The sequence below is a fragment of the Mustela erminea genome, chromosome 18 (assembly GCF_009829155.1).
Source record: "Mustela erminea isolate mMusErm1 chromosome 18, mMusErm1.Pri, whole genome shotgun sequence".
NCBI classification, from domain to species: Eukaryota; Metazoa; Chordata; class Mammalia; order Carnivora; family Mustelidae; genus Mustela; species Mustela erminea.
In genome coordinates, this window is record NC_045631.1 from 22,501,355 (window position 1) to 22,526,791 (window position 25,437).

The window sequence follows — 25,437 nt, forward strand, 5'->3', positions numbered from 1 at the left end:
CCTGGAGGTATGGGCAAAGTGGCTGAACTACTAATTTGAATCACCACTAGGCTCTTGGAGGAGGGCATGGGAGATGAAAGTCTTCTGATATCAAATCACAACTGGGAATCCCATCAGGATTGGCAATCACCTTAAATTAGGGAAAAGAGTTTGACTGATGATGTCAACATTGAAGACAGTCTTGGGTCTTAATAAGCACTAAACTTGAATGTCCTAGCTTTGCACTTGATCTATCCACACACTCATATAATTCTCCGCAAATTCCAGAGTGCTATCCTACCCTTCTCATCTGCTGCATCCACTCTCATGTACACAGATGGTCTCCAACCCTGACCCATTTCATAAGCTTTTGGTTTGATTAGGGTCTCTAAGTGTGTAGACAGAATGATAAAGATAATGTCATCTGTCACAGGCTGGCTTAGCCTCAGGGAGAAGGAGGGCCCTCAAGGCACATTTACATGGGGATTTTGGCAGGGGTGGGAGGGGGGAGGCAGGGAGAGCTTTAGAGTATAACATTTGAGTGCTATTTGAACAGAGGGTGCAGATCTGGGCATCAGAGTTCATTCGTTCTTTGATCAATGCACATTTTCTGAGCTCATGTATAAGCAAGGCACCGATGTTATAGAATCTAAGAGGTATAGGCCTTGCTCTCAGGGAGCTCCCAGTCTATGGTGAGACAAGGGCTGATGGAGGTTAAAGAAATCAGTTCTTAAAAGGCAGGTGTAAAGATAAGTGACGCACAAGGGAAGTAAGTCCTACAAGGAGACTTTTGTATGTCTTAGGAGTGTGACAAAATTGTCAACAATCCCACTTCATTCTCTGAGCGCTCCAAGGTTGGGAGCAGGTCTTGCTGATTTTCATTTTCCCAGCACAAGAATTGCTCATTGAGTATTTTTTTAAGGAATAAATGAATGTGTAGAGAGTTGAATGGAGCAACTAACTCCTTCTTAGGGGTGGGAGAAAGTCTTCTTAAAGACCATGATCTTTAAGCAGTGTTTGGAAGTATGAGTAGGTCTTTGCCAAGCAGATAAGACAAAGAAGGGATTCTGGGCAGAGGGCACAGTGGGAGCAAGTGCACGAAGCAGGCATCAAAGGACAGAGAGTGTCTGGCTGATGTCCAAGGCATGTTGGTCAACTACAGGGAATGATGAGGCCGGAGAGAGGGCTGGGGCCACATTGAACAGGACCTCAGAAGCCATTCTTAATGGTTGAGGCTTTGCAAATTATGAGAAGTGCTGGAATTTAAGGGATTTCGGTAGAATAGCAATGTCACCACTCTGTGTGTGAGCTGAGGCAGGGTTACTACTGAGGAGCATGCTCAGAACCTCTCTTCTAAAGTTTTAGGGATGCTGTTTACCTGGGACTGCGGGGCTATTAATGCTAGAGGCCCTTTGAGGTCGTCTAACCCAGCCCTTCCATTCCATGCTTGGGAAACCCATGGCACAGGGAGGGAAGCAAATCGTCTGAGGTCTCACGGCACGTTAGGACAAGATTCCAGGTCCTCTGGACCCCCAGGCTGACTTCCTCTCCACAGAGAGATGTGGGCTCACAGTTGGGTCCTGCTCTCCCCCTACTATGCAACCTTAAGCGAGTTACCTAACTGTGCAGTTTTATCTTCTGGAACGTGGAGATAATATTGTTTCCTTTTTGGGGTTGCTGTGGGGGGTAAAATGAAAGAATGCATGTCAAGTGTCTCAGTTGCTTGATGCCTGGCAGTTGGCTTGTGCTCAGTTGGAAGTGATTGGTATTATATCCCCCTTCCAGGGTCTGTCTCCACTCCAGTGTATCATCCCGCTGCTTGTCTCTGGTGGTGGTGGTGCTGGTCCTAGGATCACTCAGAGCTCCCACTGTAGCTGAATGAGCCAGAGGTATGCTTCTCAGCCTGTCCCAGAAGGCAGCAGCATAACCTGGCTTTACTGGGTTTAGGGCAGATACTGATTTTTAAAACAGTGCTCTTTGCTTTGGATTACAGTGCAATAGTGTGCTCTTTTGGAATTAAAAAAATGAAAAAATAATGAAGGAGGTCTGTATATACTTGGCGTGGGTTGAGTGATTTTTTTACCATGCAAAAGGACTTCCCCATTCTCAAAGGGATTCATGGTAGGGGTCCTTTAAATCACTGGTTCCTCTTTGGGCTCTCACTCAGGAGTCCATTTCCCTAGTGTGATTCACCTCAACTTTCCAGGAAAGGGCCTCTTGCTCCCACAGTCTTGTCACCCCTGGCCTTTTTGCAGGATTCCCTTGAGCTTTGAGCTGAAGCAGGGGAATGCTGGAAGGGAAACAATGTAGGCGTAGGATACACCTTGATTTTATATGCCACGAGAAAGAAATATCTATGCTAATTTTAGCTCTAAGGTGCCATTGATTGAGAGACAAATCCCGATTTCAGAAATGTTAAAATATGAAAAAAAAACGGACCCTTGAACAAGACAGGTATTCTGGTATTCTTATATGTGTGTGTGTGTGTGTTTTAAATAAATATAGTACAATGTGGTAAATGTATTTTCTCTTCCCTGTGATTTTCTTAACATTTTCCTACCTCTAGCTTTCTTTATTTTAAGACTATGGTATATAATCCATAGAAAATACAAAATATGTGTTAGTTGACTCAGTTATCTGTAAGGCTTCTGGTCAACAGCAGGCTATTACTAATTCAGTTCCTAGGGAGTCAAAGCTCATAGGCAGACTTTTGATTCTCTATTAGAGGTCGGTGCCTCTAACCCCCATGTTGTTCAGAAGTCAACTGTACTTCTTAGAATCACTGAAATGTGGTGTTTGAGAACCAGGGTCAGCTGGATACTAATGGCAGAATGAGAGCATACAAGTGGGACCAATCACCATTATACTTCGCTTCACATTATTTAATTATTGTTTTTTGTTTGGGAAAGAAACCGCTAATCCGTAGGCTTTGTGGGACAGACCCTGGGTCTCTTTTGTTCACCACTGTATCTCCACCACCTTGTTCATAGTTGGGGTTCAACAAACATTTGTTGAATGAATAAACAAAAGAGCCACATTCTAAAACATGTGGAAAACCCAGAAAAGAAAATAAATCATTCACAATTCCTCCACTGTGGGTATTCTGGCTTATTTCCTTCGAGTCTTATTTCCTATGAATATGCTCTTTCATATACATGTAAACATAATTTATTATTAGATTTAGCTCTGGGATGTGTTTTTGTATTTCTCTATTAATATGAATGAAATGATGAAATGAGATGAGGCAGAAATGCTTTGAAGATTTGTAAAATGTTTAACCAAATATCTTATTATTAGTTAAAATACTCATCGCAAGGCTGTTATGAATGAGGCTGATTTTCTGAGAACACACTTCAAAGCAAACAACAAATTTGTTCTCTGAAGCCCAGAACGGCCTGTTCCTGTCTCTCGCTCACTGTGGGGAGTCTCTTGGTTTCCTTTTGGGAAGAGGAAGAGACCATAAGGGCTCTTAGAAGTCCTGAGCTCCAGCTTCCCACTCAGGCCAGACATTTCTTTGGAGTCACTCATGGAAGGTAAGTCCCTGCTTAAGAAAACTCAAGCCTGCCAGAAGAATTTACTATTTGCTCCAGCCAACACCTAAAGATTGGGCTTCCATCCCCTTGTCTTTGTGAACAGATAGGAGCCTAACTCTGACAGGTGCCCATTAGTAAACCCAGGTGGGTTTCTCATGGAACAGTACCCCCCCCCTTCCTGCTTTCTGCCATGTTTCACTTCCCTGACTGCCCCAGACCCTTCTGCTCCCCTCCCTTCTCCTCACATTTCCATTAAGATGCCAGCCACCTCTGTGAAAATGGAAGTTGAGTTCCGTTCATGCTGAACCTTTGTCCCTAATGCAAGGGTATATTTTTGATTAAAATCTGTCCTTGTCACTTTAACGAGTGTCTGGCTTTGCTTGGGGTTGGCGGTACTCAAAAGCCCATGAGGCTAATAGCTTGGGTTCTGGGCTCACCAGGGCAGCCTGTCTGTCTGCATGCCTGGACTTGTTCGTCTGTCTTCTTGCCCTTCTCGACTCAAATCCTCAGCCCTGAACTTGGCTCCCTGCCATCTGCTCCATGCCCTCCTTCTTTGTCCTTAAAGATGAGGTTTTCTGGCTGCGCCACTTGGTTCCCACCTCAGATACCTTTCCATGCTCATTTCTGATCTCTCCACCTGTCTCAGCCTCTGAGGCCCATGGAGGCCAGCCAGCCTCCCAGGCTCCTCTGCGTCTGCCTCAAAGCCAACATCCCACCCCCCCGCCCCCGCACTGTGTGCTCCAGTGGAGGCTGATCTTGGCCGTCAGCAAGTATCCAGGCATTAAGTACGGGGAACAGCTTGGGAGGCCCACACTCTCAGTGCTTTCCCATAGATTAAGAAAGTTCTGCCCCCCCCACCCCAGAAGGTTCTGGAAAAAACCCTGACCCAATTCAGTGAAAAAGGAAGTAAGCTGGGTTTCTCTCACACCCAATTTTAGGAACTGATGGATGGTATGGGAGAATTGGGTGACAGAGGTTAAGCTGATACCTTTTTCCAATTTCTAGATGAGCCTTGTCCCGAGCCCATCCCCGCTCAGGCCTCCTGAGTGGACTCAGAGCCTTCCAAAAGTGGGAGTCCCATTTCCCCTCCTCATGCCTATGCAGGTGGCCGGCGTAGGGCCCAGGACCTCTGGTCCAGGGAGCCCAGGAACTTACCCTCTGCTCCTGGGTGGCCACGAAAGTCTGGAACCCTGGAGCCACCCCAAAGCCCAGTTCTTGGATGAAAGGCGGCTCAGACTGACTGTGGATCTGAACTTTCACTCCTGCTTCAAATGTCGTTTCCTCTGAAAGGACAAAGACACACAGAGCCATGGGTCAGCGATAGCAGATGCTCACAGACTCCTGGGATTCAGAAGCTCAGAGGGACACCAGAAAAGGCCACCTGGTGGGCAGTATGATGGCCTGCAAAGACATCTACATCCTTATCTCTGGAAACTATGAAGATGTCACTTTGCCCTGCAGAAGGGATCCTGCAGATGGGATTAATCGAGGGACTTGGAGATGGGGAGGTTATCCTGGATTATCTGGGCAGCCCAGTGTCATCACAAGGGTCCTCATGAGAGGGAGGCAGGAGGGTCAGCGTCAGGGATAGAATGGAAGAAGCTTTGTTGCTGGTTTCGCACATGGAGGAAAGAGCCACAAGCCATGGGATGCTGCACAAGGCAGGGGGACAGATTTTCCCCCTGAAACCCCCACAAGGAATGCAGCCCCACCAACCCCTAGATTCTTGCCCTGTGAGACCGGGTTTTGGACATCTAACTTCCAGCACTTTAACAGAATAAATCTGTGTTGTTTGAAGCCAGGAAGTTTGTGGCATCTGTTATAGTAGCTGTCAGAAGCTAATTCAGGCCAGTTAAGCCAACCCTTTGCTTTGGACTCTGGCACTATAAAATGGGATTAGGAAGTGAGTCAAGCACTTTTATTTTATTCACAAGCTTCTCTCCTGGGCCATGGGCTGAAGGTGAGGGGATCAGGAGGGGGAAGAGACGAAGACACAGCAGCAGAAATGAAAATAGAGGACTTGTTTGTATGCTAAGATGCCTGCTGCCCCCTTGGAGCTGTAGGAAATGGGCAACCAGAAGAGACCCTTCTGCCTCTCTTTCACTTCACAAGAGAAATGGCCCTTGGCAGCGGGAGGTGGCAAGAGTGGTGGAAGGTGATGGGATGGCAGAGATGGGCTCACAATTGGTGGAGAATGCACAGGTGGGCTGTATGAGCCTTTCCTGGGTCAGAGTCCTCAGTCTTACGCTTTCCCAACAGCCCGCAGAGGGAGCTGTCCAGCACAAAAACCTGCACAACTTTCTCCCAGGCTGATAAGGAGCCCAGCCTCCATAACCCGCCCCTGTTAACCAGCCTTCTCGGGGCAGCCTCCTTCATGGCGCCAGATGGTCCAACCCTCCCGGGCTGCCCAGATTGGTTGTTACTGGTCTCTGCTCTGCATGAATGCACATGTATTTCCTTCTGCCTGGAAAGCCTTTCAACCTTGTCCACTTGACCAATCTCCCTACTTGTCTCTGAAGATTCAGCCCCCAGCCCCACCCAAAGCGAACCCTTCTCTTGCTCTCTTGTGTTCTTTACATATGCCGGATGAAACTTCTGCCACACCGGGCACTAATTCTTTATCTGATTGTCTCTTCCATCAGGCTGGAGGATCCTGAAGCCAAGTTCTGGGCTGTCTCCCTGGATCTCAAAGGTCCCCCATGGGGTCAGGCCATATAGCATGCACTCAGGCAATGCCTGCTGAGTGAATAAGGGATTTGTGACTCAAGCAAATGAGGGGGCAAATGGAGGTCGAGGTGAGTGAGGGAGGGAGGGAGGTGTTAGCACTGGGATCATAGTCTGGGGACGAACGCTGAGAGGAAGGAAGGGCTGGGGCCAGGCACGGGAATGGGCAAGACCCACAGACAACCTGGTGTCCAGTGACAGAGGCAGGGGTGGGGGGGTCTCTGATGGGCAACAATTCCATGGTAGGGGTACATGCGCAGAAGAGCTTAGTAGGCACCCTTCCCTCCAGCGGTCAAATGTTCTGCTATTTCTTTACCCAGATTGTCTGTGTGCAGAATGCTGTCCGAATGTCCCGGCATGCCTGTGATTTGGGGCCTGTCTTTCCCAGGGATGGTGAATGCTGCAGAGAAGTGAGTGCCCCTTATTCCTCCCAGTGCCCCACGGGAGCATCAGGGAAGGCGAGTGCGGGAGATGGAGGATGGGCGGGAGGGGGAAGGGTGGAAGAGAGGTCAGGAGCCTGATGAACAGGCTCAGATAGGGAAGCAGCAGAAGAGGCGTGATGCTGGGATCACAGGGATGCTTGTGCTTGGATGAACTGAAGTCATGTTCAGTGAGCTGTGGGGGGTGGGATGGGAGAGATGCCAAAACTTGTTTTCTGGAGCTCTCTGAAGCTGCGTGCCGGCTAGGGAACTGAGCTTAGGAAACCTGAGAGCCAGTAAGACAGGCTCAAAGGAGGGGACCTGTGGCTTACAGGGAGAAAAGAAAAGTGAAGTCGTTCTGTCAGAAACGCTTCGAGTAATGGGCAAAGCAGACAGGCCAGGCATGCCTGCCTTGTGAGAGCCGCCCAAAGCCAGCCAGAGCAGGTTGGGATTTGGAAGGGGAGTTTATTCCAGAAGCAGCAGGGGCTGGGGCAGAGTACATTTCTAAATGATCTCCTGTCATTACAAATATCCAGCAACTGGCTGGGCACAGAAAAGAGTGACGGGTAAAGCTTCCACTCTCTTTAGAGAACTTTCTGTCAAGGTGGAATGTTCTAGAATCTGTGCTTTCCAACGTAGGAGCTATAACAACATGAAGTGTGACAAGTGCAACCAAGGAACTGAGATTCCAATTAATTGCCTAATTAACCCCCCTCCAGCTTTACCGAGGTATAACTGACGTATTGTGAGGTAAGGTATACGATGTGAGGATTTGATATATGTACCCATTAGGAAAGGATTTCCTCATCAGATTAATTAATACATCTATCACCTCACATACTTACCTTTTTTTTTTTTGCTTGCCTTATTTATCTTTAATTGAATTTCAATTTAATACATTTACTTAAATAGTCGCATGTGGCTAGTGACAACTTCAGTGGGCAGTGTCGCTGGAGAATGTTAGCTGTGAACAGATTCCAGATGTCTCACAACATCAGGGATAGCAAGGACATCAGCCCCTTGCTTTCCTAAGCAGGTGCCTCTGGGAGGGTCTGTGGCCTGGAGGCCTTGGGTGATTCGGGTGGGGCTCTGGGCAAGCAGAAGCAGGGCTGTGTGTCTTCATGGCCAGCCCACGGCGATCGTCCCAGCTGTCCTCCAGCCCTGGTTCCCCATAACACTAGTCTCCCATCTCCAGATAGTTTCTCTTCCTTCATAGAGCTGCCCTCAGCCTCCCTCTATGGATCATTCTCCAGTCTGAGTAGTGAGCAGCCGCCTTCCAGTCTCTGCCCTGTAGTACTCACCCGCAGTGTCCTACACTTCCTGGACATGGATGCTATCAGTGTCACAGTGAAGACCCAACTTAAGAACTCAGTGATCCAATATAGACAGCTAGAGTCAAAGGCTCCAGTCAGGTATCTCGGAGGTTCTCGGACTGGAATGCACATCAAAATCATGTAGGGAGCTCTGGGTGATGATTCTGGGGACCCACCCCTCCATCCAGTCACTCTGGGGTAGAGCCCAGGCATCTGCATTTCCAGAGATTCAACTATAGGTTATCTGAGGCCAAACACAGGTGGGCAAGTAGCAATCTAGTCCAGAGAGGGGAAGTGATTTGGGCAAGTGCACACAGCAAGTCCAGGGTAGAGCAGGGGCTAGAAGTCAAGTCCTCTGACTTCTAATTCATTCCCTGCTTTTTGACAGCTGCGAGTCTGCCCAGGGTCTGGTTGGACCCAGGGAAATGCCAGCAGCACAGGCTGCCTGTCCATGTCACATGACTTGGCGGTGGGGGGGGTCCCTCCTGCTGAGATGTAGGTGGGTTGCCCATAAAACCACAGCAGCAGCAGTTATAACAATAACTGGGACAACCCACACGGTTTTGGGGTCCCAGCACAAAATGAAAATGTGGGGACCCTTCTTAAAAAATTATGAATTTCAAGACAGCCACAGCTGAACATTCAAGCAAGGGTGTGGCCTTTGGAGCATGGGGACCAGCATGACCACACGGGCGGCACGTTGGAGGAACCAGCCCTGACCAGAACCCAGACTGGCATGGACAGAATTCTTCCCAGCCTCGTGTTCCCCTCACCACCAAATGATCTGACACGGAGCTGCTGCAGAGCGTGGGCCCCAAGAGCAGCAAAGGATTTGTTTACATATCATGAACACCAGGATTCAAAGCCCCCGAGAGCGAGTGAGTGCGTGAGAGCATGAGAGAGCACAGCGAAAGGGAAAGTTACTACATGCGCAGTGTTGGGAGCCCTTGTTAATTAGGACCAAACATGGAAGATAATGTTGGATCAGGAGGAAGGTGGTAAGGCGCGTCCCAGCCCAAGACAGAATACCGTACCCCTTTTCAAGTACACAGCCATGGCTGGCTCAAGGTGAGGTCTACCTGTAGAGCGTTTTCTGTGCGTGCAGAAAGGATTTGGAACCTCTGCGGGAGGAGACGGGCAAGCCACGGGCAGAATGCATAATGGGTCCGGGAAAGTACATAGCAATAAAAGAAGCTTAAAATCTTTAATCTTTGCAAATTACAGGAAATATGCCAAGGAAGTAAACACGAGGGAAGTAGGAAGGGAAGATTTTCTGAAAAGCCAGAGGAATTTTCTAGGCTAAGGCAGGGACATGTTGATACAGAGCAATCTGTGTTGGCTGAAACCAACTTTACAACAGTGGCTAGGATAGCTAGCTGGAGAGGGGAGGGTAGGAGGGAGGCCAGATGCATGGGGGCTCAGCTCAGTGCAGGATAGCCTCCCTTAGCCAGTCCTCTGCCTTCGGCTCTCTGCCCTGGGAGCTGCACCTGCAGAGACTGTCCTGATGGGCTCCCTCACCCTCTGGCTTCTGGCTGGGGCCAGCCAGTGATGATGGGTCTGTAGGAAACTGGAGGAGAGAGGAGTGACTCTGGGATATTCAGACTCTTAGCTCCATTTGCTGGGTCACTGTGAGTTAGCCGCACAGCCCCTTGGAAAGCCACAGTTCTGCACTGGGGGACTAAGGGGGAGCTCTTGGTATTGCTCTCTGTCTGGGTTCTGATGCCAGCTCTGTTCCCCTTTCCCTAGGCATGGTAGTGGCTGTCCTGCCCTCCCTAAGCCTTGCCCACACCTTTGTAAACAGTCCTTCATTCGTCCTTGGATTATCCTGTTGATTGCCTGCTTGGGTCCTCACTGGTTCGGACCCCAGAGGGCATGTACTGCCTGGGCTCTGGGAGACAGCTAGAGGCACCTGTGCAGCACCATGCACAGAAGGACAGCTGCTGTGTCTGAGTGTTCTTGGTGGGAGACCTCACTGCCTACAGAGTGGTCCATGGTTTTCAAAGGTCATCCTTATTTTGAGCTGAAAACTGCCTGTTATAAATTGGCCCCTGCTCCCAGCTCCATCCCTTTTTCCACTTGACATGCCTTCAAGGATCTGAAGGTACATACTGTGACCACCAGTCTTCTTGTTTCCATGCTAACCTTCCCCATGGCCCTAACCCCAGTGTGTCCTCATTCCTGGAGGCTTTGCTAGCGGAGGTATGCTCGGTGCTTTGACCTGGAGAGACTTCTGCGCAAAGGGGCTCAGGACGCTATCCCTGTCTCCCACAGGACAGCCAATAGCCCTTCATGGTGGATGGACATCCTGGGGACACTGGGTAGGGCCATGGTGAGCAGAGCTCGCACCTGGAGTAGAGAACCCTTTTCCCCAGGGAGTGACCTGGGCATTGTAAGAGATGTAGAAACACAGGGCCTTCTACCTGGGGGGTCAGAACCAGACAGAGCCTAGGACAGTTGGTTAAATGCTTGGGGCTCTGGGGTCAGGCAGGCTAAGATCAAGTCTAGCTCCGTGACCTTTGGCAAGTTGTTTCATCTCTTGGAGCCTGGGTTTTCTGCAAAATTTGCAGAATGAGTTTGGACCTAATAATGGATCTGTCTTCATAGGGCTATTGGCATTGCACAGAAAACCCTTAGCACAGAGTCTGGTGATTAAGAAAGGCTCACTGACTTATAATGCTGTCACCATCCTTATTCAGTGTTTCTGGCTTTCAATAAAACCCAGCTGGATAATAACTCACAAAAAAATAAATTTAATTTGCTTCAATTAAAAAAATGGATTTGTAAACTCAAGTTTCAATAATAAATAATGTTCTTATTAAAAAAAAAAACACCAACAACCCAGCTGGGTCAGGTGTCCTTTCTCACTCCTCCTTCCTGATGGGGCCCCCTGCATCTGGACTGGCCCTTCTCCTCCCCTTCCATCTGGTTGATCCCTATCCAGCTCTCCTGTCCTGGAAGGTCTCCTCCCCTGGATGTCCCAGTATCTGGTACGTCCCTTTTCCACTTAACTCTTTCTCCACTAAGTCTGGGAGATACTTGGGGACAGGATCAGTGTTTAATTTATGCATATCTGCATAATGCTTGGCACATAGTAAGTATCATACTGCTTGCAGAAGTGAACAAACAGCATAGCTGACCTCTGAGACTCACAGAGTCCCAGCTTCTCCTTTTACAGCGGAGGCACAGAGATGCCAAGAGGGCGGCCTATTTGTCTGGGTCTCCTAGGCGAGGTTTTGGCCAAGCTGGGTCCGCACAAGGCCTGCTGAGCCATCAGGACCCACTGCCACCGTCTCAAGGCAGCAGGTGGTCAGTCATTCAGAGCCTGGCGGGCAGCTGTGTAGGGACTTAAGCTAGGGTGGGAGGGGGTGGTCACAGCAAAGACACCCTGCTAAAGGGACCTGGCTGGTGTTCCTGTCTTGGGTGGCTGCCATCTGCCTGGCTTCTGTGGCCTATGATATCACAGTGGGGGCGAGACTCAGCCTTTGGGCCTCACTGCTCTTCGGGCTCAAGGAGAGGGGCCTGGAGTGCCCAGGTCCATGTTTCAGCCAGGCTGGGGAGGGGCTGTCCATCCGCTGGGCCACCCCCCGCTCCGGGCCCCCCATTGGCTTCTCTGGCTCTGACACTGCTCACCGGATGCTGGGCTGGGCCCTGCCATTCTCTGGGGACTGAAGAGTGTGTGTGTGTGTGTGTGTGTGTGTGTGTGTGTGTGTACGTACATGACGGATAGAGAGACAGAGAAAGAGATAGGAGGTAAGAGAGGAACTATCTCCAAAACCACGCTCATCTTTTCTTACTTCCCTGAAGTGGCTCCTGGAAGTGCTGCTTTTCACAGAACCAGGGAAAACTCTGGCCTTCCTGAGAGCCCTGGGTGCTCCCCACCATTCTGCCTCCATCCCCTTGTCCCCTGGACAGTGACGTACCAAATGCCTTGCGTGGACACCTGCCACAGGCCAGGGGCCGGGGGCCCAGCAGGGAACCGCGCAGGTCCTGCGTCCTGCTGGAGCTCCCATTCCGGGCAGAGCAGATACCAAACAGGGACACAGGCCAGCTGCGTCCCATGCTCGGGGGAGAAGCACAGGAGAGGACAGTGAAACCGCATAGGCGGGGTGGGGTGGGCTGTGACTCTCCAGGGCTTTCCAGCGTGACTGTCTGTAGGCAGGAACCTGGCTGAAGCAGGCAGGTGGCTTGTGGGATGACCCCAGGAGAGCGTTCCAGGAGGAAGCAGGTGTGTTCCAGCAGGTGAGGAAGCCCTGAGACAGGCATGCCCTTGGCCTGTTCTCAGAGCCACTGGGATGTGGTGAGAGGCTGGATGATTCCTTTATTACGCCTTGGAGTTGCCCCGAGAGGCAGGCTTATTACAGACACGAGAACAAATGTTTTACAGAGAAGAAAACAAAGGCTCAGAGTGGTCAGCTTGCTGTACCCACAGTGAGCAAATCCAGCATCCGTCCCTGGCCGTCCACTCACAAGGCTCTGCTTTTTTGCCCTCTAATACCCGGCATCACTCAGACAGTGCCGTTCTGGTGTCACTGGCTGCGTTCTCCATGGGGTAGGTCCCCTTCGAGAGCTTGCAGGCCCAGACTCTGAGCCATTCATGTCCCTATAGGACATGGCAAACAACTACACTGCCATGAGTATGGTAAGCTCTGGGTCTCACAGACTTCACGTCCCAGATCCTCCCCACCATCCCGAGATAGGCGTCAACATGTCAATATTCCCACTTAGGGAAATATATATATATATATATATATATATATATATATATATATATTTTTTACATTGTATCTATGTTATAGGTGAAGAAACCAAAGTCCAAAGAAAGGAAAGGACAGGCCCAGGGTCCACCATTCATGGCTGCATAGAATTTTGGAGCTAGGAGAGTCCTTGGCACTGCTTGAATCCAACTAACTTTTCATCTTGTAGGTGAGAAAATTGAGACCCACAGGGAAAAGAGTGGCCAATGGCCACACGGCAAGTGGTGGTCTGGGAGGGTCCAGGAAGAAGGTATCTTGACTCCTCACTCTCCCCTGCCCTTTGTCAGTCGACTAGAGGAAGCAGTGGTCCCAGGTGACAAGCTAATAAGGGTTCAAGCTGTACAGGGATGAAGCTGTACAGGATGAAGGGAGAGAATCTTTTAATTGACATTGGGTTCAGCAGCCTGTGTTCTCTCATCTCAGAGTTCAGGGGAAGGCTCACTGTGTGGGACAGTGACGATAATAGGGACTGAGGTCCTAGCCCCAGCCATTGAGAGCTCTGGTGGAAAGGTTCTGCCAAACACTGTTTCTGTGGTCCACTAGGGGCGCCATCTTGGTTCCTCCAGCCCTTCTGGCATGCATAGAGGAATCCAAGGAGGCCGAGGTGGAGCCCTGGAAAGGGGAGCAGGAGAGGGTCCCAAGAAAAGTGTGGGCTCTGAAATCATGGAGCCCTGGGTCTGATTCCCAGCCCCACCACTGAATAGCTGTGTGACCTCAGGCAAGTTATATTGCCTCTCTGAGCCTTAGTTTCCTCTTGTTTAAATTAAGAGTGGGGGCGAGTAGAGCTGATCCCTCAGGCAACTTTTAGCCTTGCAATTCTAGGAGCCCGGGATCATGCACAAGTCTCCTAACCTCATTGCATCTCGTTTTAATGTCCTGAAAACTAGATTTAAAAAACCCAACATGGCTGTTCAGCCCTTGCAAATCAGAGGACGCTGAGTTTTCCAAAGACAACACAAAGACTCCCTGAATTGCTGCCTGGCTAACATCGGGCTGTATGTGTCTTGTGCTCCCTGCCCACCCCTCCCATGACAAGCCCAGCTGAGCAGCACGTCTAGATGAGGAAATCTGAATCCCGCACAGAGACGGGTACGCTCACACTCCAGTACGCTCACACTCCAGTGCTTACAGGTGACATTTTGAGGCTAGACCAGATCTGGAGGAAGAGAAATCAACCCTGTGTCCCCAAGCCAGACGGGCTGCAATGATGTCTGTTCAGGGCAGCTCGTGGGGTAGGGGGTTCTCAATGATAGCTCCTTAGCAAGTGGCCACGACGGTGTGGTGAAGTCTGCAAACCTCAACCGCTTCCTGCAGAGCCTCAAAGCTCCTGTGACATGATCTGGCAAAGAAGTTAACCAAGCAATGAAAATGTTAACCAAAGCAACCGCTTTTATCCTTCCGTTCTCTTTTTCTGTTTTCATTATTAAGAAACACTGGCTCTTGGCGGAAAGAACCAAGGACCGAATCAGAGATAGATTCAAGTGCTAGTTCCAATGCTCTTCGGCCATGAGGTCATGGGAAAGCCACTCGGCATCTCAGAGACTAGCTTACTTACCATCTGTTCAATGGATTAATCTGTTAAATGATTAAGCCTGCTTGGTCTACATCGTTAAGAGTGCATGAGGGTCAGAGGATACGATGCAGGTGAAGCATGTTGTGTCCTATGGAGTGATTTGTCCATGTTGGGGAAGGAGAGGGTTAATGTTGGGTCTTAGTTATGCAACAAAGAAGAGCGGCTTCATTTGACACATTCCTGTTAAACAGAAGGTCCACAAAACATACATTCGTGAAGGCACCGGTGTGCAATTTGGTCTGCTCTCATTACAAAAACATTTATCCCAAGGATTCTTTAAATAATGAGTTTCCCTGGTGCATTCAGGCTCAGAGATTATAAACTCCTTGGTAAGGAGGCTGATGATTCTGGGTGGGCAACCGCATGCAGGAGAAATCACCCTTGAAAAGCCATCAGGAAGTGCCATGTATCCGGAACCATCAGGGAAGTTAGTGGATGATTGAGATTCTATTTATAAACATTCTGTTTGCACACGCTGGTGATGGAAGTTAGGTACAAGCAGATGCCAAACATATCATGTATATAGATTGTGATATAATTATGGAAGTCAAAGTCATTCAAAGCTTACCTTCTGTAATTGAGTATTTTCTCAATCAGTGAATATAAAAAGCACGATAGCGTTCATGTGGGGGGAATGACGTCTGAGAAATGTCAAGATGTTAAAAAGGCATCTGCATACTTCCAAAGGGTGGGAGACAGTGGTCTGGATCAGAGCTTCTCATCCTAGAACATGAGTCAGCCTAGGGCTCCAGATTCGGGTTGGGCTCTAGATTCTGCATTTCTGACAAGCCTCAAGGGGATGCTGGTGTCGCTGTTTGGAGGACCACCCTCTGGGGAGCAGGACTCACATGAGAGCTTTGATGGGTTAGCAGAACACACCAGACCTGATGTGATCTGACTTCTGTCCAACCGTCCAGCTCTGGGTCTCAACCTTAGAGTCAGCTACCATGGACACCCTGGGCTGTTCTGGACTTTTGCTCCAGATTCCCTTCCCTCTGTTTGGCTTCTCACCTCCTTATGCCTCACACCCTCTCTAACTCCCATCCTTTGAATATCCGCCTGGCAGCCAGGCCCGGGACGAGGCCCAAAGGTCACCTCCTCTCGGAAGCCTCCCCTGATTTGCCTTTTTCCTCCCTTCTGGAACCCATCACCTGCTCCATCTATCCTTAGCAGTTAGAGCACTTGATGACATTTAATTGCGTACATGTGCCCAGACTGCAGAAGTCTGGCAGCCCGCAAGCAACGTGAGGGTTGTTGGATCAACGCATTTCCGTCTCCTCCGTAAAAGGAACCCTGGGGATAGTCCCTAGATCATGAACTCCTTGCAAACCTGGACTGCGCCCTTCATGCGTATCCCTGAGGGTGTGGCACACAGTGGGTCGCCTTGGCCATTTACCAGCTAGGAGGGCATGAGCTCTGAGGTGGGTCTGCTTCATCTGCATACGGTCAGCCAGGCTGCGACGTAGGAGTAGAGCAGGTATATTTTCCGCATGTGTGTAAGGCAGTTCTCAGAATGGTGAAAGTCAGTTTTCTGGCTGCTTCATGGATGCTTGCCTCCAATGGTGCTTCTGACTCGTGGCGTCTTTTCTCCTGATTCCTTGGCACCCCTGGAGACCCCTCCCCCTGCCCCATCCAGCGAAAAGACCCCCTCCGAGCGTTAGCCCGGAACTCCAGCAGGCTGCTGCACGTCCCCGGGTTCCTGACTCTCAGGATTACTTCCGGGAACGTCCCCAGCACCGGGCACCATGACAGGAGTGCTTCCTGGGAGCAGAGATGTCAGAGAAACCATAGCAACCGTCGGCATCCCGTCTGGCTATGTCCCATTTATGACGGGAGATAGAAGTCGTGCTATTCCTGATAGGCGCTCAGGCTTTCCAGCTATGCAGAGAAGTTCGGATCATTTTCAATTTAATTTTAATTTTTATCAAAGCGATGTATGTGCATAATTTAAGAAGCCAAATGATTCCGCAAAGCTTTTAATGAAAAACAGCAGTGTTGGCTCCACCTCTCCCTGAGCCCCAAGCCCCAATTTTCAGAGACAGCTACTTCCAACCAAAAAAACGACTTTTTTCTTGTATTTACTTGTATTTACTTTCATATTGCATTGGGCATCAATGGCTCGGAAGATACTCCTTGGTTTTTAAAAATTGTAGGTATTAGCCACCAAATTCCTCCCATGGGAGGTGAGGACGTAGACTTCTTCTGTGAGGGGTGGCCTGCTGTGTTTCTTTTCTTTCTATCCTCCTGGAGACGTACACGATAGTTCGGTTTAGCCAATCTCCACCTTTTACAGAACTAGGTAAAATAATATCCACACTCCAGCCTTGTAGTATCTAAAGATTTCCTGTTCTGTTTTCTTTTTCTTTTTGGTTGTTGGGTTGTTTTTTGTTTTGTTTTGTTTTTGCTTTGTTTTGTTTTTTGGTTTGCTAGATATCTATCACAGAAGTGGGGAAAAAAAAAAGAAACCCAAACTCATAGAGACAGAGGAGTGGTTGCCAGGGGGTAAGGGTGGGGGAAATAGGCAGAGGTTGGTAAAAAGATACCAACTTTCAAGATGAATAAGGTTAGAGGGTATAATATAAAACACGGTGACTATGGTTGATAACACTATGTATAATGGAAATCTGTGAAGAGAGTAGAATGTAAATGTTCTCGCCAAAAAATATATTTTATATATTAATATATAATGTATATATTATATTAACATGCAAATATAATTAATATATTAATTATGATTATAGCACCATTAGATATATGTAATTAATATTATATTAATATAATACATGATATATTATGAAGTATTATATATTATATATAATTAATATTAATAAATAATATCAATATATTTGATCTATGTATGAAATTATATGATATACATATTTGGAATATATATTTATATATATATTTAAAGATTATTTGAGAGAGAGAGAGGGTGTACATGCAAGCAGGAGGAGGGGCAAAGGGAGAAGGAGAGAGAGAGAATCTCAAGCAGACTTGCAGCTGAGCAGGGAGCCCCACCTGGGGCTTGATCTCATGACCCTGAGATTGTGACCCAAGCCACAACCAAGAGTCAGATGCTTTACTGACTGCACCACCCAGGCACCCCTGGAATATATTTGAAATCAAATTCTACCCTTATGCTTCATGTGTAGCTTGCTGGGTAGAGAATTCTGTCTTAGAAAAGAAAGATTTCCCATCTCTCCTCTCCGCCCAGTGTCCTCTGGTTTTAATTGCATCCGCTGAGCAGTTCCGGCTCGTGCTGAGTGTAGATCTTCTGTAGGCAATTTGTTTTTTCTCTCCAAAAACTTGTAAGGTTTTCTCTTATCTCTGTTAGCCTGAATTCCTCGAGGATGCCTCTTGGTCTGGGTTGTTCAGCCACTGACTGTGGTCAGGACTTGGTGAATTCTTTAGCTATTGATCACATGCTTCGGCTGGGAACTCTTCGTGTCTTACTTCTCTGCCAGCGTCCTCGTCTCCATTCTCTCTGGTCTGTTATTCTACAACTCTTTGTAGGAGCGTGTCAGACTTCCTGGGTTTACCCTCTCATTTTCATATCTTTTTTCTCTCCACTTTCCATCTGTTTGTCTTTTCATTTTACTTTTCAGGAAATTTCCCCAAGTCCAACACTTCTTCTTCTTCTTCTTCTTCTTCTTCTTCTTCTTCTTCTTTTTTTTTAAAATATAATTGTAGTTTAATTTCCAAGAGTTTAAAAAAAAACGCAACTTTTTCTTTGTATGTTACTTTTTAATAGCATCCTATTTTTATAGTTTGTATTTATGGATGCAATATCATCTCTCATCTCATGAGAAGTTTAAAAAAGGGGTTTGATGTTTCCTTCTGCTCTCTGCATTCGTTTTGTATTTATAAAACACTCATACAGTGCCCAATATTATTCAGGCTTTTTCTAAGTACTTCACAAATATTAACTCATTTCAGTCTTCCTAACAACTTCTCAGAGTAGATAATAATATTATTCTTATTTTAGATGTGATGGAATGCAGAGTCAGAGAGGTTAAGTAACTTGCCCAAGGTCACACAGCTGGTAAGTTGTATAGCCGGGATTTGAACTTAGGCTCTGTCTGGCTCTAAAGCTTATGCTTTAATCATTATCTCTATTTCCTCATAGTTTCTTTTTTTGTTTGGCTGGTGTGGTTCCTTTCCTATCAGTGGCTTCCCTCAAAAGCCAGATGTTTTGGCTGTCCACTCAGAACGAAGAGGGACTTAAATGCTGCACAGTCATTCCTGGGTATGGGAGGACTTGCTAAGGGCCTTCCCTCTTGGGGGGTATCTAACCAGGCCATCATCTCTGGGGATTCCTGACTGTCATTCTTTTTTTTTTTTTTAATATTTTATTTATTTATTTGACAGGTAGAGATCACAAGCAGGCAGAAAGGCAGGCAGAGAGAGAGAGAGAGGAGGAAGCAGGCTCCCTGCTGAGCAGAGAGCCCAATGTGGGGCTCAATCCCAGGACCCTGGGATCATGACCTGAGCCGAAGACAGAGGCTTTAACCCACTGAGCCACCCAGATGCCCTCCTGTCATTCTATGTGGACCTTTCCTCAAGAGTCTATCAGTCTCTCCAGAAAGGGATTCCCCCAGACTTCCGTTTGGAGGTGGTAGGGTAGATTAGGACGGTTGGGGTCTCCCTACTCAGTAAGCAGAACCTGACCTCCTCTCCCTGTTTTCTGTACGGCACCTCACCCGTGCCTCACTTCTGTCTGGTTTACGCACGCCCAGAGCCGGTCTGTTTCATCCCATCGGGTGCTGGGGTGCGGAGAGGTACTTGTCTGGATATCTAAGAGACTTAACAGCTCCTTTTACAGGCTTTGAACTAATCCTCCTAGTTTTCCCTCTCTCTTATCCCTGTCTTCAGCATTGTCTGATGCCTCCAACTCTGATGCCTTGGACTCTTTCTGGGGTTCAGTGGTGAGAACTGTGTGGCTTTAGTTGGCTTTTCAGTGTAGACCCTTATCCCTCAGCTTTGTCTGCCACACGCCGAGTAATTACCATCTGCCTTCCATCTTCCAAAAACTTGCTGACGTTGACTATTGCCTTCTTTCCCATCCTCTCCGTCATTGTGTGTTTATACTTAAAAAACAAAACAAAACAAAACAAAACAAAAAAACCAACCCACGATGGCCATTAAGGTGGGGTGTATGGAGGGAGCCTCCAGAAACACTTCTGTCCAATCTACTGTGTTCAACCAGAAGTCCAGACTGCCAGCTTCCCCAGAGCTCAGCAGACACATCATGAGCTCCTTTGACCATGCCCAAAGAAGGGAGGGAGATGTTTGGAGTCGATCTCTGGGATGTACACACCATTGGACACCATTTTTATCCTGGGAACATGAGGTGTCCATCTGGTGCTTTTCAAACTGGGTTCCATGGAGCCTTAGGGTTCCTCAGGGTCAGCCATAGTGAGCAAGGGACAATCACATCTCCAGGTGAACCAGGGCAGCTCTACCTTTATCTGTTCTATATACTGGGGCTGTGATAAAGCTTTTGCTCAATACAAGGATTCTGCTATTGAGGGGGAAAAAAAAAAGAGGGAAAAATAGAAAAGGAAAAATTTAACAGACCTATCATTATCTGCCGTTCTCTCTTCAGAGATGTCACCTGGACCATTTTTTTTTCCCTGAGCTATTCTCATGGCAGCTCTTTTACAATCACATTTTGAACATTAAAGGCACGTAGTGAAAGGAGGATTGCTTTCGGGTTCGTGCGTGGGTTTTTAACTTGGTTCGGCTACTTAATGAAATGCGTGTTCTTGGGAAGCTTACTCAACCTCTCTGGGCCCCAGTTTCTTGATCTCATAGTGGGGATTGCAACACCTGGTTAGGAGGACTGAGAGTGCTCATGGGATCGAATGTTCGGGGCTCCTAGCAGCCACTCAGGAATGCCAGCTTCTCTCTTGCCCTGGACCCGTCAGTGTGCACAGTTACAGGATTAACCAATATTTACTGCCCTGGTGTGCATCAGTGAGCCAGACAGTCCAAGATCCCTGACCTCTTGGAGCATATGTTTAAGCAGAAGGGGACCGACAAATAATAAATAAGTAAATCCCATGGTGTCTTTGAAGGTGACACACGTCATGGAGAAAAGGAGAAGCGGAGGAGAGAAGGAGGGGTGAGGACTGGGGTGAGTCATCGGGGTAGCCCTCCGTGAGAGGGTGATCTCTGAGCAAAGGCTTGGTGGAGGTGAGGCAGTTGGCCATGCAGATCTGAGCAGAGAGAATTCTAGGCAGAGGGATTGGAGAATGCAGAGGCCCTCAAGTAAGAGTGTTCCTGGAGCGTTCAAGGCATCCCAGGGAAGCCATTGTGGCCAGAGCCAAGTGAATAAGGGGACAGAGTAGGAGGTGAGGAGGCTTGTGGTGGATAATTAGGTACCAGATATTTACCCCCATTAAAGCATAGACCCTCAACACAATTCCTTTGCTCAAAGATATAATATCAGGTTCATTTTTCCTTCCTTTTTTTTTCTGATTGATTCAACAATCATTTATTGCATACTTAATTCATGCTTTCCACCGTCCTGTTCACTTTTAAAAATATTTATTTGAGAGAGAGCACGCAGGCTGGGGAGGGACAGACGGCGAGGGAGAATCTCAAGCAGACTCCCCACTAGACACAGAGCCCAACGCAGGGCTCGATCTCAAGATCCCGAGATCATGACCTGAGCCGAAATCAAGAGTCCGATGCTTGACTGACTGAACCACCCAGGTGCCCCTCAGGTTCATTTTTCTAAATACTAGGATTTGGAGAATTTGAGGCAGATTATATTCAATAAAAAGTGTTTTTACAGAGGGTGAATGAAGGAAAGAGGGAGAGGAGAAAGGGAGGAGGCTTATCTGTGGTCTTTCCAACTTTTGAGCCGATCTCTCTAGAATTTGAGTTCATGTAAGAGCTCTCTGTATACCAATTCTGGTTTCCTCAGAGGTGACGCATCCTTACCTCAGCCCTACCCTCAGCCCTACATCTCCCAGCATGGCCCTTCATGGGGGCTATCTCTTGGGAACTCCTTCCCCAGCTGCCATCCACCCAACTTCCTCAGGACTCTTGGATCCTTCTATTATTTCACTCCCCTGGTCACTGCTGATTGGTCCACATGTGGACTCCCAACTGACCAATGGGCCAATGATTTCCTTCCCTGTTTTTTTTTTTTTTTAAATAGGAGACCCAGGAGAGAATCAGAATAGTCTCTCGCTGGGGATAGGACGTGTAAAATAGAAAACTATTGGCGGCCATGTATGAAAAAAAAAAATATGTGTGGAAAGGACCTGTGTGTAGTGAGAGGGAATAAAGTGACTCAGAGAGAAGAGAGGCGGGACAAGCAGAGCCCTGAGGGGGCCTGAGCCCTGGTTTTTCTGATGTTGCATCCTTGCTCACCCGCTGTTTGGCTGTTGAAGCTTGCCTTGGATTCTGGGGGCAATACAATTCCTTTTATGCCTAAGCTTGTTTGAATTTGGTTTCTCTCGTGTGCAACCTAGATAACCCACTGCCTATGTCTTTTATCTTTTGAAGTTACTCAGAGGCATCGACACAGAGTTTCATTTTTAACAACCTCCCACCTGCCTTCAATTTAATTCCTTTAGAAAACGCTGGCCATGAAATCTGCACTTCTGCAGTCCAGGACGGTTTTTCTGTCCTCGTTCTATTTTGTGAGCTCCTCCGTGAGAAAGGTTTCCATGGTCAAAGGCATTTGGGAAATAAAGGCTGCCTGCAACATTCCTACTCAGATGTTCATGACGTAGCATGTTTAAGAATCCCCGCAATGAATAAATGTGTTTCACTTTGTCTAAGCAGGGTCCCCACATCCTTCCTATTCCTGTAACATGGAATATCCTCAATCTCGACCTTCCACAGGGCCCATACTGATGAGGTCCATATGGGACAGATCCCGTCTTCTTTAAAATGGCACAGTTCCGGGCCCCTGGTTGGCTCAATAGGTAAAGCTTCTGTGTTCGGCTCAGGTCATGATCCCAGGGTCCTGGGATCGAGCTCCGCATCGGGCTCTCTGCTCAGCAGGGAGCCTGCTGCCCGCCGCCCCCCACCTGCCTCTCTGCCTGCTTGTGATCTCTCTCTCTGTCAAATAAATAAAATCTTACAATAAAATAAAATAAAATGGCTTCATTCCAGGGTGACGTGCATAAGATTGTTTGGGCAAGAGGGCATCCTGGTGTGGTGTGGTGTGGTGTGTTGTTAGCCTGGAGGAAAGGATACTTGATAATTCCCATAGTCATCTTGCTTCACTAAGTGTGAGCCCAAAGGGCTGGGGGGTGGGCACTCAAAGGGGGTACCTTTGTCAGAATCACTAGGGCATCAAAGGTCCTCCCTGTCTGCCAGAATTACACCGGAAGGAGTGGTTTGCTCACTGATCCCTTAAATTTCTGAGCAATGAAGCTGTCCATGAGGCAAGGCAAGGGTGTCCCGGAGGCTCTGCTTTGCGCAGAACGAGATTTATGGATGTTGAGTTACTTCAGGACCTCTGTTACAGGGTTGGGATATTTAGCATATAGCATAAGCTCTGGCTCTGGGACAGTTTGATTACACCCCCCCCCCCCCCGCCACGGTCAAAATTATCACCCTTCCACTGCCTACAGTCTGCAGTGAGCTCTTGTGGGCTTCCTTCAGCCATCCCCAAAATCTATCAGTTTTTTGTGTGGTTGACCTCTATTAGGCATGAGGACATGGAGGCCCATTCATGTGTCCTCAGCCACATAGCTGGTAAAGGAAGAGCTGAGGATTTCATCTTGGGTCTGACTCTGTAATGGCACTTTCCTGTCCTACTACACTGCCCGCCATCAAGCTGTCTGTGGCTACTCCCTCAACCACCATGTTTTAACTCCTCTCTTCTCCTCCATCACCCAGATATCTCCAACGAAGACTTGGGAATTGAGAGGAGGCAGAAATGCCAAGGAAGGAAGATGGTGTCTGTGGGGTCACAGGGTTTGGAGGTCCAGAAGGCAGCCTCCCTCTTGAAGATCATGGCAGGACTAGGCCTCATGGTGCCCAAAGTCCTTTGGAGCAAAGAGCAAGGAGCAAGATGGCCATGCTTCTTCAGGTGGCCTCACAGACAAGCAACCCTCACCTGTCAGAGTCCACCCCTCATCCTTTAATAGGTGTGTACCCCTCACTCCTACCCCCATGGAGCTCACTCCTCACCGGCCCAGGACACAAGAGGTTTTGAGGTGACCAGAGTGTCCAAGAGGTGCCCATTGCTCAGTGACTTCTCAGCCTTAAGAAATGTCCAGTTGAGGGAGCCCGGATGTAAGGATTCAGGCCATCAGGCTGGGTGGCCAGGGTGAAGTCGCCTAACCTCAGCCTCTTTCCCTGGTTAAGTGGGGGATAAAGGGTCCTCTCTACCCCTCATGGCCTTGGTGGGGGAGGGTCAGAACTGAGGAATATTACAGTCCCAGAATATTACTGTGGGAGCTGGCTATAGAGGCAAACATCCAAGAAACTGACAAGAGCAGTCTGAAGCTGTGCTCCCCAATGTGGTAGGGGCTACCCCCAACCCATGACAATTTAAATTAATCAAAATGACATGCTATTAAACTCAGTTCCTCATTCCCGTAAGCACATTTCAAAAGCACCTTTGTGATGACTGGACGGGACAGTGCCCCTAGAGAGCGCTCCCTCCATTTCTGCAGAAAGTTCTATTGGACAGCACCGACTAGTCTCTCCTCTGACCAGTTTCTTCTGGCCCCTGCCCTTGCTCTCAGTCCCTCTTTCTTCATGCAGCCTCCTTCCCCAGCCACCTAGCCCCAGAGGCCATGGTTTAAGTGAGGGGGGCTGGTGGATCATAAAGGATAGCACCAGCTGCCGGCAGGAGTGAGGCTGTCCTCTTGTGGGTTCTGTGTAGTGCTTGGCTGCCTACTGAGATGATAAGCTCCTGAGAGGCAGGGTCTGCTGTCTTCTGCCTCTCTGACCACGCCCTACATGGTGTTAGGCACACAGCAGGTCCTCGAGCACGATTATGGTCCACTGGGGCTGACTGGTGGTCAGAAAGCTTGAGTAAGTAGAGCCCTGGCTTGGCCATGACTTTCCTGCGTGATGTCTAGAAGCTCACCACACCAGGCCTCAGTTCTCCCTCCACCAAGGAGCAAGGGGATTGGCTGGAAGAGATGATCTCAGAGCTCTTCTGCTATATCCATCTATGGCTTCAGGAGGCAGAAGGCATATTCCCAGAGGGTAGGTCCTGTGGTTGGAACCATAGGGGCTATCAGCGGCCAGTGCTCCAACCTAAGGTCAGACCCCACAGGGAGCTGTGTTGCATAAAGATGTGTGTGACGAGGTGCCTGGCATTGTGTGAGTGTGTGCATGTGTGGGTGTACATGTTTGCTTTTGCTCCCAAATCGAGGGCAGGTAAGCCACATCACCATGCAAAGATAACTAACCGGTAGTCAGGATGTGGGTATGAGGTCTTCAGGACCTATTTTTATTGACTGTTTCTCCCTTTTCCACAGATGGTTCAAGAAGCAAAGATGTTCCAGTGTTTGCAAGGCAGAGCTTCTTTTGGGAGACACAGACCCAGTTCCTAGGACTCAGGGCTGTCTACAGATGCCCATGGTCCCAGGACACAGACTGGTCTCAGGGATGTTCTGGAAAGCCAAGCTCTGCCGGTCAGCTCTCGGGGATGCCAGAGCTCAGCACAAACCCAGACCACCCTCTGTTTGCTGGAAGGCAGGGGCACTGAATTTAAAGAAGTGGATGGAGCCAACCGGGCATCTTCTCGGTAAGCAGCAGAAGGCCTGGATTCAGCCTAAGGTGAGCCACTGGAAGGCATTGTTGGAGTGATGTGTGTGGCGACCATTTTACTCCTTGACTGTAGGAGCCGGAGGACCACCACACAGTGAGGGAAGTGGTCATGCTCACCTCTCCCCACAGGGAGATCGAGTGAGAGTCATGGAAGAAAAGAGTGGTTGTGGAGGGAGCTTAGAATTTGTAGTCAGTCATTCCTGGGGTGGAAGCATTGGCTGCTCTCAGAAGCCTGGAATGCCTGGGCATGGTCAGGGCCAGAGCTCAGGATTGGGGGGCTGGCTCCAGGAGTCATGGGGTGGGGGTTGGAAGAGGTGGGGGCTGGACTACTTGGCTTTCACTCGCCTTAGCTCTAATCTAAAGGCCCAGGGTGTCCTTCTTGCTAGA

The 25,437-nt window shown here is 48.6% G+C and overlaps 1 protein-coding gene across 2 annotated transcripts in view; it reads right to left on the reverse strand.

The window, feature by feature from the left end:
• Positions 1–25,437, reverse strand: part of ASIC2 (acid sensing ion channel subunit 2) — a 962,947-nt gene that overhangs the window by 57,244 nt on the left and 880,266 nt on the right. For both annotated transcript variants that reach the window (XM_032321662.1, XM_032321661.1), the window contains exon 3: positions 4,668–4,795. In XM_032321662.1, the coding sequence (XP_032177553.1) occupies positions 4,668–4,795 (128 nt within the window). The remainder of the gene's footprint in view (positions 1–4,667; positions 4,796–25,437) is intronic.